General features: G+C 35.8%; 2 protein-coding genes across 2 annotated transcripts; one reads left to right on the forward strand and one right to left on the reverse strand.

Annotated features, from left to right (window-relative positions):
* Nucleotides 1-4,540: 4,540 nt before the first annotated feature.
* Nucleotides 4,541-12,913, reverse strand: LOC144438051 (uncharacterized). Its single transcript, XM_078127084.1, has 13 exons — nt 12,906-12,913; nt 11,388-11,566; nt 10,714-10,838; nt 10,238-10,429; nt 9,445-9,540; nt 9,013-9,108; nt 8,167-8,190; nt 7,606-7,731; nt 6,736-6,839; nt 6,315-6,387; nt 5,953-6,014; nt 5,496-5,549; nt 4,541-4,992 (listed from the first exon to the last, which is right to left on the reverse strand). The coding sequence occupies exons 2-13, from the start codon at nt 11,552-11,554 to the stop codon at nt 4,900-4,902; spliced, it is 1,212 nt and encodes a 403-aa protein (XP_077983210.1). The 5' UTR covers nt 11,555-11,566; nt 12,906-12,913; the 3' UTR covers nt 4,541-4,899.
* Nucleotides 12,914-20,199: 7,286 nt separating this feature from the next.
* LOC144438052 (uncharacterized) lies at nt 20,200-20,982 on the forward strand. The gene has a single exon (XM_078127085.1). The coding sequence runs from the start codon at nt 20,200-20,202 to the stop codon at nt 20,980-20,982; it is 783 nt and encodes a 260-aa protein (XP_077983211.1).

Below are 20,982 nucleotides of genomic sequence, written 5' to 3' on the forward strand. Positions count from 1 at the left end.
TGAAAATTAATTCATTACATGGTACGTTGTCAGCAGAAATTTGATTCGGATATAGGCTGATATCATGGTACCTATCCCTAACCCTAACTCTAACCAGAATGGCAGCAATGGGATTTGTAACAGGTAGCAGCGATGGGATATGGATGACAAAACCCCCAAAATAATGAAATGTTAGACAATACAATGAGTCAAAGTAAAATGTGACCCTCCACTAGTTTCGATTTTCTAAAATATGGCCCTCTCCGGCCCTTACAACTGATTTCTAAAAAGTGACTACCTCCCAATTCCATCGGCCTTCCTCTGTGTAAATACTGAAGGATCTCTATTTTCTTTGTTTTTTTAGTGATGAATTGTCAAAAAGTGTCCAAACCAATAAAATTAGTCAAACATTTATATGTAAACATACAATTTCCACTTGTTTTCGCACTATAAGGTTTTTATATACATGATATAATGTTCTGTGAACGGAGTACATAAATCTGCAACAAACAACAAAATAAGACTTTTGGGACAAACTCAACAAACGAAAATCATTCATTTAGGTCAAACCTCCTTCTCTCTCCCCCTAAATAAACGAACGCTCATAAGTGCAACATCAAACTTTTATATATGATGTAACTATGATAACAACTGTTGTGGTCACACTTATGAAGTGAGAATTGAAATCATTCACTTTGTTTTTGGAGGGAACATGATTGCAGCTCCTGACTAAGAAGTAAGATGTGAGAACTCAATGTTTCAATGCCATATTATTCTCCATGTCGATTCGTCATGTTCCAGAGAGTGGTTTCTTGTAGAAAGACACAGTTGCAGTCTGAATACCCTGTTTTTAGATTTTCTAGAATAGTAAAGCGTTTTAGATCATCTCTACAACCACATGTATTACTACTTAGAATTGAGAGAGACAAGTCATAAGAAGTAGGGTGCAAGGCACAGTTTGGTGCAATATCCCATGAAAGTTTGAGAGTTTATGAGTTGAGACATTAGAAGGAAGAACTTAGACCTCTACTTTTCATATCGTTTCTCAGTTTTTCCATTAGTTTACTAATTCTTTGTTTTAGTATTGAAGACAGATATATGTGTACACACATTAATACATAAATACATAATGGGAGACGATATATATATATATATATATATATATATATATATATATATATATATATATATATATATATATATATATATATATATATATATATTTATATATACTCAACATATACAATATGTCTACACTGGAGCAAACAGTGCTCAATACATATACATGTAGAGCGGTATAACTATTATATATATATATATATATATATATATATATATATATATATATATATATATATATATATATATATATATATATATATATAACTCGGTGAGTATCAATCTGCTAAGACAGTGCTCTACACCGCAGTGGCAGAGCGTAATAGTTTTGGTAGTACTGGAACTCTTTCTTGGTTGTAACTCGGAGTTTCACGCATGGTGCGATCATCAGACAACTCTGAGGCTTACTCTCTGGGTGTGCTGTATATATAGAGTGTAGACAATAGAAATACCATCACTATTGTCTGTGTCGGTGGGTAGGTGTTGTATGTGTGGAGATGTTGGTTGTTATTGTGTGAGTTATTGGGTGCGGACAAGTAAGTGTTGGCGGGTTGTTACATGTTGGGCTTTGATGTTCCGTTAGTTAACGGGTTTAGTTTAGGTGATAGATGCTCTATTGAAGTTGGACAAATAAAACTTATTCTCGTGTCGGCATTTGGATATCAACTCAGTTCTTTTGTTTAGTGTGGAGTTTTTGTCTGCTTTAATAATGGTTAGTTTTTCGGTTAAACACAGGTTGCATCGTTTTGTTTTATTGGTGTATGCTTGGGCTGTCTTGCTGATGGACCAGGATACGGAAAAAGGCTCGTTGTTTCGACAGAACTATCAAAACACATTTGGAAACACATTTGGAAACTGAAAAGAAACAACGAGCCTTTGGTTTGAAATACAAGTTTGTGTTGTAAACTATGACCATAATTGCACATGGAATCTGTTTCTTTGATCCTTAAGGATTCAAATTGCTCTGCTACGATGTTATTGATCCTAGTCATGAGTCAACATAGGCATCAAATCCATGGTGTTGCCATAGCGACCGAATACGCCACAAAGTGCTTATGTGAACCAGGCTCCTAGGGCACGCGTACGATAGCAACATGAATAGCAGATTAAGGAGATAAGATGAGGTCAGAGGTTAGGGGTCAATTAAACAATTACTGATACCTTCAGTTACATGTAATTAGCACCACCAAAAGGGAATTTGACTGGTTATGTATTTCTCCCCAATCATTACACAACACCATTCTGCTTTTCTGTTTCATACAACCACGCAGTAACAAATAAGAAAGCGATATCCACACTTCAATAACAAGATCGTATTTTTTGCTACATTTAGTGTAAATAAAGTAAACCATTTAAACGTAACTCCACGCACACATTCGGACGCCAATGTTTTTCTTAGTATCAAACACCGACGAAGGGTGCGTAAAATGTCCTTTGCGGTGTTATGATTTGATGTCTTCTTAGACAAAATGTAGCAAGAAACTGTACTCATTCAATCTTGCCATCTTAAAGTGTATCATTTCAAATTTTTAATTGGTTTCTGCGTGGTTGTATCAAACAGAAAAGCTGAACGATATTGTGAAATTCGCTGTATCTATTTGCAAATATAAAACGAAGCTGTACAGTGTATTGATAGTTATATTATACCAGTATATTGATGGCGCAAATCGTGAGATCTGATTGGTGTAGACATCGAACTAGCGCGTCTAAAATGAGCGATAATGCACAGTTGGCACTCGTCCAAATTTTGATGTTCACTGTTCGTCTAGATCGTTGTAGTCCGTGCAGGGATGGGGGCGGAAATGAAACCAGAAAATGTTGCGTCTTATCTTGTTTCCGATATTTTCAATATACTGGTATAATATAATAGCGATAAACAACCCCCTGGGAATGGTATACCACTCGGTTTTGACCAGTGAACTCAATATATGCACTCGCTATCGCTCGTGCATATATTTCGTTCACTGGTCAAAACCTCTTGGTATACCATCCCCAGGGGTGGTTTATTGCTTAAATATATGACATGGTCACAGTAAGTTCAAGAGAGGTTTGAGATAGTTGACGAGTAACTAATCAAGCTTAGTCACACTTTTTCTTAATTGAGACTAATTACAAACCTTGGCTGTTGAAACTAACAAAAAGCACTGATACAACAACACACATATATCAAATTTTCACTAATTAAGTTTGCAGTTGTCAAGTTGTCGTCTGACTAGTTTGCAGATAATATTTTGCATTCCCGTTTGGATGTTGACCTGAAGTAATATTCATCACATCTATTGGTATGTTATTCCAAAGTGTTGATCATTCATTCATTCATTCATTCATTCATTCATTCATTCATTCATTCATTCATTCATTCATTCATTCATTCATTTTAATCATTCATTCAATCATTCATTCATTCATTCATTCATTCACTCACTCACTCACTCACTCACTCACTCACTCATTTATTATTTATTCATTTATTGGTTGACTGCTTGGTTGATTTACTAATTTAATTAATTAATTAATTGATTGATTAATTAATTATTTATTTACTTACTTATTTCAGTGCAAATTTATGAAATTCATGTCGTGTGTTCCTGTAAAGTACACAATGATCCAAAAGTCATAATTAAACTGTCACCGTTCAAAATGACAAATTTCTGATGCAATGGTTCCGAGAATGCGTTCAAGTCACTGAATGTAATTATGCACATAACGTGCTTTTGTTTTTTGTTGTGTAGTAAGGTCGTGCAAATGGGTTGGATATGTACTGCCCCCATACTTCCATTGGAAGAACAAGAATAAATTATAATGTTAGCTTTCTGGAAGTAAATACCTCTACCAAAATACTATGATAGCAAAACATATCAATGTAAAAGGCTGTCACGTACATCATTACCTAGAAGTTACTACATCTACCAAAATACCACAGTAGCAAAATATATCAATGTACGTACAGCACTAAAGTTGGTCTCATAGTTTTAGATTCGGCCTCATATAGTGTTATATTCGAGAAATCACGATGACACCAAATGAAAGCAGTCAAAGAAGAATTAATAAATGTTGAGGTTACAGGAAATATGCCCTCTTCACACCCACTTGACGGGAGAGGGGGTGTCTTAGCTTGTACGGGATAAAATACCTGAAAATCAGAAAGTTTATCACCGAGACATTTGTGAAAGTTCAAAGTTCAGCTGAGGGAAGTTTATTGGTGGGCACTATTCCGATGATGTATCTGTATTGCAGCCCTTAAAAAGACGTTAGTCTTATTTTAAAAATCTGTAGACTGAAGTAATATTTTATGGCATTGGTGGTGTGTTATCGTGATTTTCCGTATATGAGGCTATATGAGGCGGAATCTGCGGCTCAATATGAGCCTAGCCTCATAATGTCCGCCAATCTGAACTTGATCTGAGACTAACCTTATACACGTCAATACAACCAAGTTTTGAAATGAACTATGCAAAAATATATCTTGAAAAATTTGTTAATGAGACATACGGAAAACCTAGTTGCTATCTTTTGTCTTGTATGCACTTATAACTGACCATGACGATATTTCTAGGCCAATTTAAATACACGAGCATTTTCAATTCTCTTTAATTAATAGTTAGTACTCATGATGACCTGTTATTTTTTATGTTAATGCAATTAGTAACTATACAGTCTCTGTTATGATGAGACGAATAAAACTCAGTGCCTGTTATTGGAATAAAATAATAATATAACAAACAGTTCATTATAAAAGGTGTAAAACTGGTTATTTCCTGTGGGTTTTAAGTTGTAAATATATGGAAAGATGTTACGCTATTATTTAGCGCCAAACCCTCCATCGATAGGAATGGCTGTACCAGTGATCTGGTCAGCAGCAGGAGAACACAGAAATGCTGCTAATTCGCCAATCTGTGGAGAGGAGATAGATAGGTAGATAAAGTCATAGAACCAATAAGTGTTAAATATCAAAATATCTTGAATTTCTTCACTCGTTTATTTCAACATGAGATGTTTATTAAGTGGGTTGTTTGGATGTTCCTGGGTTATTGGTAGAATATAATTGTTGAATACAGAAATTGTACGAATAAGTGAATGGCAGAGTTATCTAAAGTGAAAGAATAGAAAATATAAGATAAAGTTCGGAGTGGCATTTTATTGAGAAAAATTGTTTTTTTTTCGAACAGCGTCAAGATATATGTATGTACTCTTACAAGAGATATTCATTTTTTAAACATCAGAAAAATAAATTTGACATTTTAAACCTCCGCTTTAAAGAACTGTGTTATTCTGGTATTACATTCAATAATATCACACAAGACAGCATAACTATTGTATTAAGTGGTGGATTCGAAGTAATGTTAGGTTGACGATATGCTGAAAACAAAGTAAGGAAACGTTACAATCCTACTTACCTGATCGGTTTCTATGTACTTGCCGGATGGGTTTAACGCCTCCAATAATTGTTTCTTTACAGAAGGAGAAAAGGGACAAGGGAATTAAAAACCACTTGAATGGTAAATTTAATTTTTTTAAATATAGTCTTGGGTTTTACTGAAGTTTCGTGTCGGTATTTGACATCATGTACGTCTGTTGTTAAAATGATATTTCCCCGAAATTAACAAATGTGTTTAATTTAAATAGCAAAATATGTCAAAAAGATGAATATCGGAGTATTCACATTTGTCGTTATAAAACAAAATTACATCGAAAGTATTGATATTTGCTATCTAAAATTATTCAATAATATGATATATAATGCTATCCTAGGCATATACACTGCCATAGAAAGACATGTTTAGTCATACAGGCTTCACATCACAAATGATGTGGTAACGCCCATTTATAATGAAAGCAATTGGCTAGACTTACTTCTGTCTCTTCTTTGGGTTGTCCCATCTTAATGGAGAACTGTCTAATTATGTGTTCCGTCACTGTAAACATAGACAAATAAAGAAACGTACATACATACATACATACATACATACATACATACATACATACATACATGCACACACACACTCACAAATATATACTAGTGCTCAGGCATGCTTGGTCATACGTATGTACGTGATTGTTTGACTAGGATTATTTAAGTATCAAATTGTAATATATTGGTTGACAATAACCGAAAGAAAAAGAAACTGATTAACAAATGTAATAACTGTTGGAATATATTCCAAATAAGCTAACATTATTTTAAGACGTTGAGATCATAATGTGAAGCAACTCACTGACTGTATATGAAAGAGCTGGGCAGATGGCATTACATGTCACTCCTGAGCCTAGAGTTTCCAGTGCAACCACCTGTTAATTAAAACACACGATATATGTTAATAATAAACAATAGACTCCTCTGTTGAATGAAAACAGAGAGAGAGAGAGAGAGAGACAGAGACAGAGACAGAGAGACAGAGAGAGACAGAGAGACAGAGACAGAGACACAGAGAGAGAGAGAGAGAGAGAGAGAGAGAGAGAGAGAGAGAGAGAGAGAGAGAGAGAGAGAGAGAGGGGGGGAGAAGGAGGAGGTAAGGGACAGGAGGAAATACAGAATGGGCAAAATCGCTTGATAGCTGTCGTGGCACATCAGATTAATTGGCAGTTCGCCACAATATCAACACCAACTATATCGGACAATGTTAACATTGGACGGACCTTTGTGAGACCATTCATTCCATGCTTAGATGTAATATAAGGAGCACCAAGAGGAGTTCCAGCCAGTCCAACGATTGAACTGATGTTGATTACCCGTCCCCAAGCTATGTGAATACAGAAAAGAAAATATCTAAACATACATTATGACATAATCATTAAAAAAACATGTAAGGAAATTTTCAAATTGAAATTGTGAGTACGTATTTAATAGTTATATCTCCTTTAAGGAGACACGTGACACTTGTAAATGATAGAAAGAGGTAATCATAAAATGTCCGTGCTCGACTCAAGTTAGATATTGGAACAACAGCGAAGGTCATGTATGTCTTCCGTAGTTTAATTTTGAAATTAAATTAACAAGGTCTAACTATGTTTATTACTGATTCTTATACATTTCTAATCAATAGCATTTGGATATTGAATATCGTAATCTGGAATGGACCACTCAGTAAAATGAATAGAATTTCATTTCACTTACAAAACGAGAACATGACATAAAATAATCAAATATGTACAATAGCTAATAATATAAAAACTACAATACATGTTTACAATAATATATGATAGCATACTTTTGGTGAGGCCCATGGATATAGTCCACTAGGGACTAATCTAGTCCATGATCCTAACTAATAGATGGAATGATAAATACACTAACACCGTACAAACATCAAATAAGATGTTAACAATGACATGTTGTTGTTGTTGTTGTTGTTGTTTTTGCTGTTACAATCTAATTTTGAAACTAACTATGTCTAAATAGTTTAATGGACATTACTATAAATTTCAACTGATTGAAATAAACTTGAGTAGAGAAATAACAACTTAAAACAAAAGTTAGAAAAATTGTTACTTCTGAAGTTAGCTAACCTTTTTGTTTCATGTTCGCCAAGGTCAGTTGCGTTAGATAAAAGCCAGCTGTCAAATTTATTCGAAGGCTTTTTTCGAAGTCGTCAATGGGTATTTCTTCAACTACATTAGGCGCAACGAATATACCTGGGAATTTGCAAAATAAAGATAATGAATATGGAAATAAGTTACGTCTCATCTACGCATTTCAAAGACGATGACTCAAATAATTTTACTATGGGAATCACGAATACTCGTGTTCTTGATATCAGAATGAACCAAATGATGTATCTTCACATGTTATGATGTTGCTAAGTATTCGGTGGAATGATTTGCCTTTCTAGGAGTGGGAGGGGGATGGCGATGGGGTGGTGATGGGCATGTTTGTGAGAGATTTTACTACAACTATCTAATATTAAACCCTTATCGAAAGTCCATGGATCCAGAATCTGAAACAATATATTGCATTATTCTCAGTATTTGCAACCACCACAGCAATCATTTGTATTAGCTAAGGTGTTGTGTTGACCTAACTACTTTATACACAGGTATTTCCTACACTATCAGAAAGGATGTACTTACCTGCATTATTGACAAGTGTATACACTGTATCAGAACAGATATACTTAATGTACCTGTATTATTGACAAGTAAATCCACTCCGTCAGAATATATGTACTTACCTGCAATATTGACAAGACTATCCACTCCGTCAGAATAAATGTACTTACCTGCATTATTGACAAATATATTCACTCTGTCAGAATAGACGTAGTTACATGCATTATGGACAAATATATTCAGACAGAATAGATGTACTTACCTCTAGTAGTGCATTGGGAATTGCACTCCGATACACGGGACCTCTATTTTACGTCCTGTCCGAGGGGCAAAAGTAAAGTATAAAAAGGAATAAAAAATACATGAGACATACAAGTGTACAAATATCCATACGTTGTACAGAGGAGGCAAAATGCATTGTTGGAAACCTTAGTGATCAATAAAAGAACAAGACCCTGCTAGAGAATTACAGCACCAGGTCTTGCTGCACTGTTTTCTGTCAGTTTAAGGAACAGGTCCAGACAGCTCATAAATCACAAGTGCTCTAGTAAGCCAGGTGAATTGCCTACATCTCTTGAATGACCCAGTCACGTATTCTATATCATACCTTGCCAAAGATAACATGAAGCATGATTACATGAATTACACAGGATTACAGTCTGCCTGTCAATGGTGCTATTAAATGTTTATGCACTCGGCATTTGAAAGACTGGAAACAATCAATCTTAATTTTTCCTACGACTGCATCTGGAAGGTTGTTCCACATTCTTATTTCAGAGTGAAGAAAACTACTATCCAGTGTAGATGTTTTTGAAGTTGGCATAGTAAGGGCAAGTATATCCACTCCATCAAAATAAATGTACTTACCTGCATTATTGATAAGTATATCCTCTCTATCACAATAGATGTATTCACCTGCATTATTGATAAGTATATCCACTTTATCAGAATAGATGTACTTACCTGCATTAGTGACAAGTATATGCACTCTATCAGAAGAGATGTACCTATGTGCAATATTGACAAGAATATCCACTCTATCAGAATAGATGTACTTACCTGCATTATTATCATGTTCATACACTGTATCAGAAAAGATTTACTTACCTGCAATATAGACAAGTATATCCACTACGTCGGAATAAATGTACTCACCTGCATTATTGACAAGTATAGCCACTTTGTCCGAATAGATGTACTTACCTGCATTGCTGACAGCTATATCCACTCCGTTCTAATAGATGTACTTACCTGCATTATTGACAAGTATAAACTTTCTATCAGAAGAGATGTACTTACCTGCATTATTGACAGGTATTTCCACTCCATCAGAATAGATGTACTTACCTGCATTATTGACAAGTATATTCACTCTGTCAGAATAGATGTACTTACCTGCATTATTGACAATTATATTATAGCATTACCAATTCCAGTGATTTTTGTAACGTCATCGCTGTACATTATTACTAATAATGTACTCCGTTATTGGACATCGCGGCCCCGGAACGAGCATAACAATACAAGCTTATTCCGTAAGGCAATAAAGGTGTGGGTATTTAAGAACAGGGAAATTATGGGGTAAACACCATAAGAATATTTTTTTAAAAGATTGAAATTAAAATGAAACAAATTTGTATTCACAGCAGTTCATTGAAGTGTATACATGTGTGTACGTGTACGTACGTGTGTCGCTATGATTAGTATTCAGCTTCCGGGCCGAACATGGCAGACGATGTTCAGCGCTGTGTATATTATACGTTGTTTTGCGTTTCACGGTCTACAAATTCACTGGAATTGGCAAAACTATAAATTAATAACAATAATGTACGCCCTCCCAGTCCATAATGGACTCAAGCAAACTTTGAACGACATAATGGGCGAGGCGACAGCCGAGCCCATTATGTCGTTCAAAGTTTGCTTTCGTCCATTATGGGCTGGGAGGGCGCACATTATTGTTCAAGTATATCCACTGTATCAGAATACATGTACTTACCTGCATTATTAACAAGTATATGCACTCTATCAGAATAGATGTACTTACCTGCATTATAGACAAGTATATCCACTACGTCGGAATAAATGTACTTACCTGCATTATTGACAAGTATAGCCACTCCATCAGAATAGATGTACTTACCTGCATTATTGGCAAGTACATCCACTCTGTCAGAAGAGATATACTTACCTGCATTATTGATAAGTATGTCCACTCCGTCGGAATAAATGTACTTACCTGCATTATTGATAAGTATATCAACACCATCAGAATAGATGTACTTACCTGCATTATTGACAAATATATTCACTCTGTCAGAATAGACGTAGTTACATGCATTATGGACAAATATATTCAGACAGAATAGATGTACTTACCTCTAGTAGTCACAAGTATATCCACTGTATCAGAATAGATGTGCTTACATGCATTATAGTTTAATATATCCACTGTGTCAGAATAGATGTACTTAACTGCATTATAGACATGTATATCCACTCTATCAGAATAGATGTACTTACTTGCAATATTGACAAGCCTATCCACTCCATCAGAATAGATGTACTTACCTGCATTATTGACAAGTATATCCACTCCGTCAGAATAGATGTACTTGACATCTTCGTGCAGTTTCTTTGTTGAAGTCAAGTCACTCAGATCAGCTGAGATATAATGAGTTGGTATTCCATATTGTCTGAGAAAAATGTAAAAGGAATATAGATATAAGAAAGTGTGTCACATATGAAATATGTGAATTAGTCTGTTGTATATGATTGTGTGTTTTGTGACATTGAAAGTAACAAGGAACATTCAGTTGTTATGGTACCGGTGTAGTCTACATCTTTGTAATAGTACATATAAGTAGTCATGTATTTGAAAAAAATTAGTTGAACTATTTGTGTCTGAGTGAAACAGCTGAACCCAACTTAATCAAACAAACGCACACGTATGTAAACAGATTGCGGTCTGTACTAGAAACAAAATGTTTTATTTATACTGTCAAACTTGAAAATATGTCGTAATTTTGTCTCTTGAAAATATTGTCCGTAAGGGAAGATTACATGTATTACATAGGAAAGTAGAATCTTCTAAGTTTAGCTATAACCGTGTAAAAATACATCTATATTCAATTTTGTATCACCACTAAAGAAAGCATTATTCGATAATAACTGCACCATTCAAAGATGAAACAATTATTCATAATGCAACTATATCATTAATTAGTAGAACCACATTAACATACGCTTCAAGTTCCGTCTTTAATTTGTTTACATGTTCAGGTTGTCGGCTGCCAGTCAGTATAAGAGAACACCCCCTCCGTGCAAGACTTCGGGCTATCGCTATTCCAATTCCTCCAGACTCACTAGATCCAGTTACCAGGGCAACTTTACCATGATGTGTACGAGACATATCAGATTTATCCTGTAAATAAATGAGTTGAGAGAGAGAGAGAGAGAGAGAGAGAGAGAGAGAGAGAGAGAGAGAGAGAGAGAGAGAGAGAGAGAGAGAGAGAGAGAGAGAGAGAGAGAGAGAGAGAGAGAGAGAGAGAGAGAGAGAGAGAGAGCTGTCATTGCAACCAATATGAAAGTACTAATTATTGAAAAATTGTGGATTTTGTTCTATTGGCATCTCACTTAAATACATAGCAGGATTGCGTAAGTGAAAATCATATCATCTGATATGTCGTACATATAATTACAATGGTAACCGATTGTAAATCTCCTTGGGAGAGAATGAATTTGACCATAGGGTCTTTGTATATGGTTTGACTAACCCAATACAAAACATTGGAAGACATTTTGCAACTATCAGACTGCCTCATTAAAAAGACAAAATGACAAACATTCTCTGTCTAACTCCTATGGAAGCAAGAAATGGAAAATAATTACTAATCTAGTGTTTAAATAATGTGTTTTTATTTTTGAGTCAAAAGTCAGGGAAGAAATAACAATTCAAAGTGTCGCCAGCTACATGAGCACTGAACCAGTATTTCGTGTATTCTATTATTTATAACATTAGAGGTGTTAACATTCACAGACAGGCCACTGTGTGATATGAATGTAATTCATATTCAATAGTTATTTCGGCCGGGTATTTCGGAAGTGCGACGTATGAATCGAATATAGGGTAAACCGCACTTTATTTCCAAATGGCCCTCCCGCACCCCCTTTAACTACTGAAGGCTCTCTTAGGTCCCCCGTACCTTACACCACTTTCTTACCGTACTGTCATGACATTGTTTGGATTGTCGTTTTCTGTATGGTTTATGACCTTACTTGTCGCATCAGCTAAGGAGAATATAATAATGCCCAGGGACCAATATATATAATGTATGATACTTAACGTTGAATGTGACGTGTTATTGCTTTAGTTTTGTGAAAATAAATTCCGATACAGACCAGATTCATCCAAGTTTTAAAAACATGATTGGTACTGAATAACAAAATGGAACCATTGTGTCACAATTCTGTACGTGTACATGTATAACCGACTGGCTACAATGCAATGGCAAATTATCGGCAGACAAGACCAATGGATCAACCAACATATAGAGGCGTTTTGATTGATTTTCACTTACAGAATTACCCTAAAATGCAGCTACTGTACTGTTGCTGTAATGTGAGACCACTATAGCAATGTTCTGTAGTTGTCCGTGCTCTAATCAAACATTCAATACGTTCTTGTTTTGCTACACCATTATGTTGGTTAGGTGTCTAAGTATAGGTCATTCAAGTATTAATTTAAACTGGTGTTAGCTTACCGTTGAACTTGATAATCCTCTCACTGCAAGGTACATACTTCTTAAATCTCTTCTTGACGTGATGCATCTTAAGAGAGACATTTTAAACAAATCTTAACATTAGTATTTGTTATATACAGAGAGAATCAGCATGTATAGTGACATATATGCATACGTAATATTATGTATGGTTATCCTATGGGGTGATGGGTAGTTCACAGAATTATGGTCTAGTAAACGAGGTCAGGGCCGTAGATAGACCAACAAATTGCCCCCCCCCCCCGGGGGGGGGAGGCAGAGCTTTACCGTGGTGCAATCATGCATTTAAAATTTAGAAAGGTGGCTAATTTACATAAATATGCATTCAATTTACATTATACCCATTTTAGCGTACGCAATTACATATCAACGTGTAATGTCGTATCTTTTGAAAGTATGGTTGCCGAAAAGATATCACATTCAAAGTAAAAAAAAAATTTAAATTAAAAAGAATTGGATGACCTGCTTTCTTAAATACGTAACACAACAAAATAACCTTCTTCTTTATCCAACTATTTGCCCTACAGTCTGTGCAGGTACAATTGGAAGTAGAACTAACATTTTTAACATATTTTATTTCTGTCATTCTCAAAAACTTTATGCCTACTTTATGTCGAAATCCAAAGTGAATACAGTAAATTCTACTTGTCATCATTATAATGAAAATTGAAGTTTGGATTTTGATGTCGAAGGTACAGCTCTGTTTACAAATTCAGGGTCATTCTTTCCATAACAAATTGTCGCTTCAAAATGAAGTAAATGTAAATTAATGAGATAATTATATCAAACACCATTTCAACCAAAGACAACGTCGAACACAATTGAAAGTGAATCTTTAAAGAATGGATCTTAAACTGCGTACCTAGTTTAATAGTTTTTCAGGGCCACCAAATATTCCAAAAAGAGATCTGCCGTTTTATCAGTAAATGTTTTAATATAAGGAACAAGATGCAACTTAGATCGATAGCATCTTCAGAGTCACTGTATGCAGCAGACGGCCTTACGCTGAACGACTTTTACCTTTGACGTGATAGAAAATGGTATGCTTAGCCTGTCTGTTTCCTGAAAAATGTCAAAATAGACTGCTGGACGAGACGTCGTTTTTTTTAGCTTCGCTCTCTGGTATTATTGTGACTAGCTGTCTAGATCTTCAAATGAAGGAGACTGGACACATTTTTATTCCAAGTTAAGCCAGTACATTTAATTTTGACTTTAGTGAACCATCAATTCAAAGCGAGCGTACTAGGAATCGTTATTAACAACATGGCTATGTATTCGAAAAGTTTGTTTACTTCTTTCCTAAACATCTGCCCACCCCCCCACCCCCTCCCTCAGGCTCCGGTACAAAGAGTAAGTCATGTCAGGATTCTAATTTTGCACAATTGTTTATGTATGTATGTAAGTATATATGTATGTAAGTATGTATGTATGTATGTATGTATGTATGTATGTATGTATGTATGTATGTATGTATGTATGTGTGTGTATACATGCATGCATGCATGCATGTATGTATGTATGTATGTATGCATGCATGCATGCTTGCATGCATGCATGCATGTATGTATGTATGTATGTATGTATGTATGTATGTATGTATGTATGTACTTTTGGAAAATATACTCTTTTATTTTTTCTTTAAAAGTTTAATGTTTTACTCAGATTTAATTCTAATGCTATATCTTCTCAAGTCTGAATAACTCATCACACAAAAAATAACTCTTCAAGTTATCAGCACGTCACATTTTTTCACAAGAATGTGGGATCCCTTTTGATAAAAGACATAATGACACTTACAAAAAATGGAACTGGATAGTTTTTTCCCATAAGAGGACCGGCAATATGTGCTCGAACAATTAGTAATTCTTTTAAAACTGTCGACAAAAGATATGATAATATTAAGCTGCTTGAGAGGGGGCCACTTAGAGAGGTGTGCACGCGTACGCGTTGCTGCGCCATGGCTCCCCTCAAAGACCCAGTGCCAAGACCATATGTAGTAGATTAAGAGAACTCATTCAGAGTTTCTCTGACGATTCCATGATTTTTGTTTGTTTGTTTGCTTGTTTGTTTGTTTATTTATTTATCTTTTTATTTGTTTGCTTGTTTGTTTTGTGAATTTTGTCTATTTTGAATATACGAGGACTTTTTGAGATGAATGAAAGGGGAAGTCGATTGTTTATGTAGTGTGAATGACCTTCTGCAAGTGACGTCATTTCATTACTTTTGACGTGATTGAATATGATGACAGAAAAATTTAGTATCCTGTTATCTGGTATCATACATATTCTGTATGTCAGCCTCTCAATTTTGAGTTTACTCTCGCAGGTCCGTGTATCTGAACATCATAAATCACTTCAAATTTTTGTTAGCACGTCACGTGTTTTGGGAATGTGATAGGATACGTTTGAGCCACTCTAACCCAGATCAGGAACTTGGGATTCACACTATCTGAATGGTCAGTCTGTCCACTGAAGAAGACCACAGTGAGGAGCTCGTCGAAACTAATGCTAAAAGTATACATTTTTTTACAGGCACCAAATAGGTTTGGCGTGACTTTTCAAACTGATTCTGATTCTAATAACTTTTCAGACGTTAACGTAACGTCGCTTGGCTTGTTACAAACAAAGTGAATATTTCGTTCATTATGTGACGAAACACATTGATTTTAGAAAGGCTGCCCTCACACGCAAGTCGTGCTTACTCTTTTGTTTTTCTTGTGTAATTTCCACGCCCATATACATACACGTCATCCAAATTATTGTATTTCTTACAAGCTGCTTGTTCTCGTCATTGTTTATCGTGAAAATCGTTTATTAGCCCAAGACTGATAATTTCCTGTGTTACAAGAGAGTATGGAATAATCGTCCCTTGGCTCTGTTAAAGAGGATTAAACAAATAAACCATGACAACGATATATGTACGTACACGTGATTGTGTGACGTCATGGCTATGATGAAGTTTGAATATTTTGAAGAAATTACTCTCATTTAAAATTACTCTCAATTGCATTCACAAGGAAGGCGTTATATGGAACAGGGATACTGTAGAGTCTTGAAGAATCGGAGATGCTGATGATAAGGGTCTAATATGATAAACTAAATGCCTCATCGTTTTTCGCTTGCTCTTTTTGATGAACACCCAGAAAGTAACAAAAACCAACAACCTTTTAATAGTCAATCCATTTTGTACGTATTTTTATCATTGAAGGAATGAAAGTTTTTCTTCGAAATTTAGTTAGAAGTGCGAAAATGAAGTTTTGCAATCGGATTGACGCCAGATTCTCCCCCCCCCCTGAACGAACGAAGTTCGCTTATTGAGTCTTTGTGACATTGTGCGAGCGTCCCATATCTTCCATACATTGGATGAAAGTCCAAAAAACCCCACAAACATGCACTGACAAAAACAATTTTTTGAGTATGATGCACGAATATTTGACGAAGCGTAAGCTTAAGGGTTTACGTTCTTAGCTTTTGAAAATCATCGTAACTACAGGCAGTAAAATTTCACTTGCGACAACATCAAAGTTCCCATATCAGGCTTGAGATGGTTTATTTATTCAAATGAGCATTTCAAATTTTAGGTTTTCTTTCACAATTTAATAATCAAATTAAATCTAAATGTAATGATCAAATTAAATCTAAACGAGGAAGCAGTTTGGTAATGTTATGACAATATGTAAAAGAAATCGAATACTTAAGGCAAGCCGCTTACTAGAATTTTGAAATGTGCGGTCAATGGGTCCTAAATCCTAGAGTGTTATATGACCGAAACTAGAGATCATCAGTTCCACACCACTCCAAAGTAAACAGTCGCAGTTGAAATGCCCCCCCCCCCCCACCGTGAACTTGGCGTACACCAAGGAATGACATCACATTCTGGTCTCCCTCACCGATTTGCACAGCCTGCGGGCTTGCTAAGATCAACTGATAGCAAACCTAGCTGTGTGATGAAGTCATCAGTCACCAAAACAGACAGTGAGCATCCCAAACCACATACTCTAACTATCGATGGCACAACTAATTTCAAAAAAGTTGAACGTTATGTTTTGGGAGACTAGCATGTTTTCCTTTTAATTTTCAGTGGTCCAGAACTGGGCAGTTATTCTCGCTTCGGTTTACTAAATACACAGCAAAACTACCAGAATTACGATATTTCATGAGAACTAAAAAAAAGCTTGAAAGTGATAATGATGATACTCATATACCTTCATGTTCAATCACTGTCGCTAATAAGTTCACCATAGTCGACTAGTCTGTACACAGGGAACATAGGCGCAGTTAGTTTTCTTTACGAAAACAAACAAACAAACAAACACATATAAATAAAACTATACATACATACATACATACATACATACATACATACATACATACAAACTGTTTAACATACATACATACATACATACATACATACATACATACATACATACATACATACATACATACATACATACATACATACAAGCATACATACATACATGCATACATACATGCATACGTTCATACATACATACATACATACATACATACGTTCATACATACATACATACATACATACATACATACATTCATACATACGTTCATACATAAACAAACAAATAAATACTGAATCACATCAACAATAGAGTAATCACGAATCAGTATCAGCAATAATGAACGTTTCGCAGTATCAAGAATTAGCGAGTGCATAATTTCCTATATCTGCACAATAGTTTCCTATATCTACACCAAGTAGTATATTTTTTATGCCCTAAACAAATGTCATAATTTGACTTCCCATCAGTAAAACAACCACCTCGCTAGAACAAACATACTTAGAACTCAAATTATGTACCATGCTATTGACATCAAAATCAACAGAACGGCTGCAATTCCGACGACTTTTGAGCTGTAACTCTGTTGTATCTTGTCGTTTTGAATAATCTCGTTAGACCTTTAACCACCCGGGTACGCTATTTGAATAGCTATCGACAGTCATTCGTGCCTTTTTTGCTACTTTCATCTGAAACAAAGTCGTCGCCTCGCTCCGTAGGTCGACTACTAATGCGTACTGACAGGAACTGAGTGCAAAAGGCACGAACGACTGTTCTTCCTTGCCGCGCCCTCACACGATAACAGTAAGAACATTTTTACTGCAGTATATTTGAAATTTGGGGTCATCGTTCTCAAAGCTTGTCAACTAAAATCAACATGGCGTCGCCAGTGTCACCAAGTGAGTTAACAGTTCAAGACGCATTGGAAAAACTTGGATATTCACACGTGAAAGACTTTCAGAGAAGAAAAATTATGTGCATGATAACAGTCCATGAGTTGGAGCCAATTGAGCTCCTTCAACTCGCAGCTAGCTAGTAGACTGTACATATACACGGCACCATAGACTAGTGAGCGTATGAGTATGACATTGTCAATGAAATTGTTGGGCATTGAGGTCGTCCAACAACGTCATTTACAAATGTCAAAAAATGCGCGGTTTCAAGCTTTCACAAAGAAAGATAGGAAAGGAAAATTACTTCATTATGACCATCAAAATACATTTATGGGTTCAAATTTGTGCTGCAGTGTACGTGTATATGCGTTGAATGTTGAGTGAACTGTATGTAAATCATATGATAGAGTAAAGCCCAATTCCATGACATCACACCATGAATAAGTAAAAGAAAGGGAGATGACAGTCACTCGTGCCTCCGGCACTTGCTGATCAGTATGCGGTTATAATATTGCTCTTGATCGGAGCAAGGCAATGACTTTAGTCTTAGATAACACGTAGCAAAAAATGCACAAATGACTGTCGACAGTCTTCGTGCCTCCGACACTCGCTGTAGCAAAAAAGGCATGAACGACTGTCGACAGTCTACGACCAATGCTCCTAGAGGCTCAATCCATTTACCTGTCTGCTTAATCCAAGCACAAACAATGGTGGCACATTTGTAACAGGATTTTCTTCTCTTCATTGTCTGTAAATAACATTGGCATATGAATTCCTTGGCTTTTAATTCACTATCTATGACAAACAGTGTTTCTAGATCGTGATATAACATGTATGTTCTCAAGTGGCAATTGTACTTTTTTATAATTGTCTCTTTATTGTACAAGGCTGGGAGTACCGTTACAAATCAAAACAGGAAGTACACACAGTTACTGAACATCACACACAAAAGATGAACAATGTTCATATTTGTAGTTGACCTAATAAACTTAAATTTTTATACATGAAAACAACTCTTTTCCTGTAGACTGACCAATTTATACTTATAACAATGTCGTCTTGAAACTGACAAATTAGCAATGAGTGATTTCTAACTTATGATTTAAAAGTTGATATTTAGATAGACATTTCTAAATTAGCCGTCTAAACTTCTAGCTAAACTTTCTAAACTTATAAAGTTTAGATTTAGATTTTTAGACACTTCTAATTTAGCTTTCTAAACTTCAAGTTAAACTTTCTAAACTGGCGAATACACAATTCTGCACTGCACTGTACTGTACTGTACTTGTTGGCATCCAGACTACAAAATCCCATACATACATACATACATACATACATACATACATACATACATACATACATACATGTACATGTACATACATGTACATACATGGATGCATGCAGGCATACATACATACATACATACATACATACATACATACATACATACGCGGACGCGCGCACGCACGCACACACACACACGCGCGCACGCACGCATGCATGCATACACATACAGCACTATAGTGGTGTATGGTGATAGGTAATATTAGATGACTCATGTACCTTAACGACCTTGTAATCTACATTATGTAATGTCATGCTAAGATCACAAGCCATTGTGTCTGACAGGTTTCACAGAGGTGTTGGCTTCTTTTGGTGTTATACTCTAGACGAGTGTTAAACGGAATCAAAAGTGAAGGTATGCTCTTAAATGTGTACAGTTAATGAAATGCTGTAGGCTTGGTGTTTCACTCATGTGACATGACATTTATGACACCCTCAGACAACTTCTAATACAAAAGAAACATAGCCGTGCACAGTGGGGATGTAGAAGTAGTCTTGTTGAAATGTTGATTATCAGTTAGAAAATAAACACCATTAAAATTATCAAGTCGATGTGTAAACCTGTCTTTACTGCACTGTTTCGTAAAACAATAGCAATGTTTTTCACTGTTCAATGTAATTGGGCAAAGGATCCGGCTGTGTTTATTGTGTCTCAGTCAAAAACTAATATCAAAACCTACTTATTCTTATAGGATTACTCCACAAATATATACATCCTGACGTCATCATGTCCGAAAAGAGAGTAATTGTATGGTCTGCTCCACGATGTTTGTCATCTGTGTTTCTTCGAGTTATTTCAAACTCGCCAGGTGTAAAAGCTTATCATGAATTGTATTCCTGGGCGTATCACTACGGAGAGGAACGACTGAGTGGAAGGTACAACAGCCAACCTATTATACCAGGCTTCAAATTTGGGGATGTGAAAAACACACTGGATGGGCCACACCGTAAAGGAGAGTCGGTGGTATTAAAAGATATAGCACATCGTGTTCTGACCAGATTGGATTCAATACCTTCTGGATATCAACATACATTTCTGATTCGTAACCCAACCAAGTCAATCGTATCTTTGTATAAACTTGGTCAACGGTTCCCTCAAGATTGTAATGGCGACCATTTACCATCAGATAACGGTGGATCCCAACCAATGTGGAAGATGTATAGTTACTTGGTCAGTCATGTGACAAACGGTGAACCAATTATAGTTGTTGATGCGGATGATCTTCAACGGGATCCGTCAGGAATGTTCAGGAAATACTGTGACGCTGTCGGCTTGGACTATGATGACAGTATGTTATGCTGGTCAGCTGGGGATCGACCGTATTACATGGATTCCTGCACTGATTATGATCACTGGTTCCAGAACGTGTTTGAAAGCGACGGATTTAAACAGTCGTTATCTGATCATACTACCAATCTGTCCACTCTACCGATTAAAGTTCAACAAACTATAGAAGAATCAATGCCATATTACAAAATGTTACACGACTTAAGACTGAGGCTAGAGTAG

This window comes from Glandiceps talaboti, chromosome 7 (assembly GCF_964340395.1).
Source record: "Glandiceps talaboti chromosome 7, keGlaTala1.1, whole genome shotgun sequence".
Lineage (NCBI taxonomy): Eukaryota > Metazoa > Hemichordata > Enteropneusta > Spengelidae > Glandiceps > Glandiceps talaboti.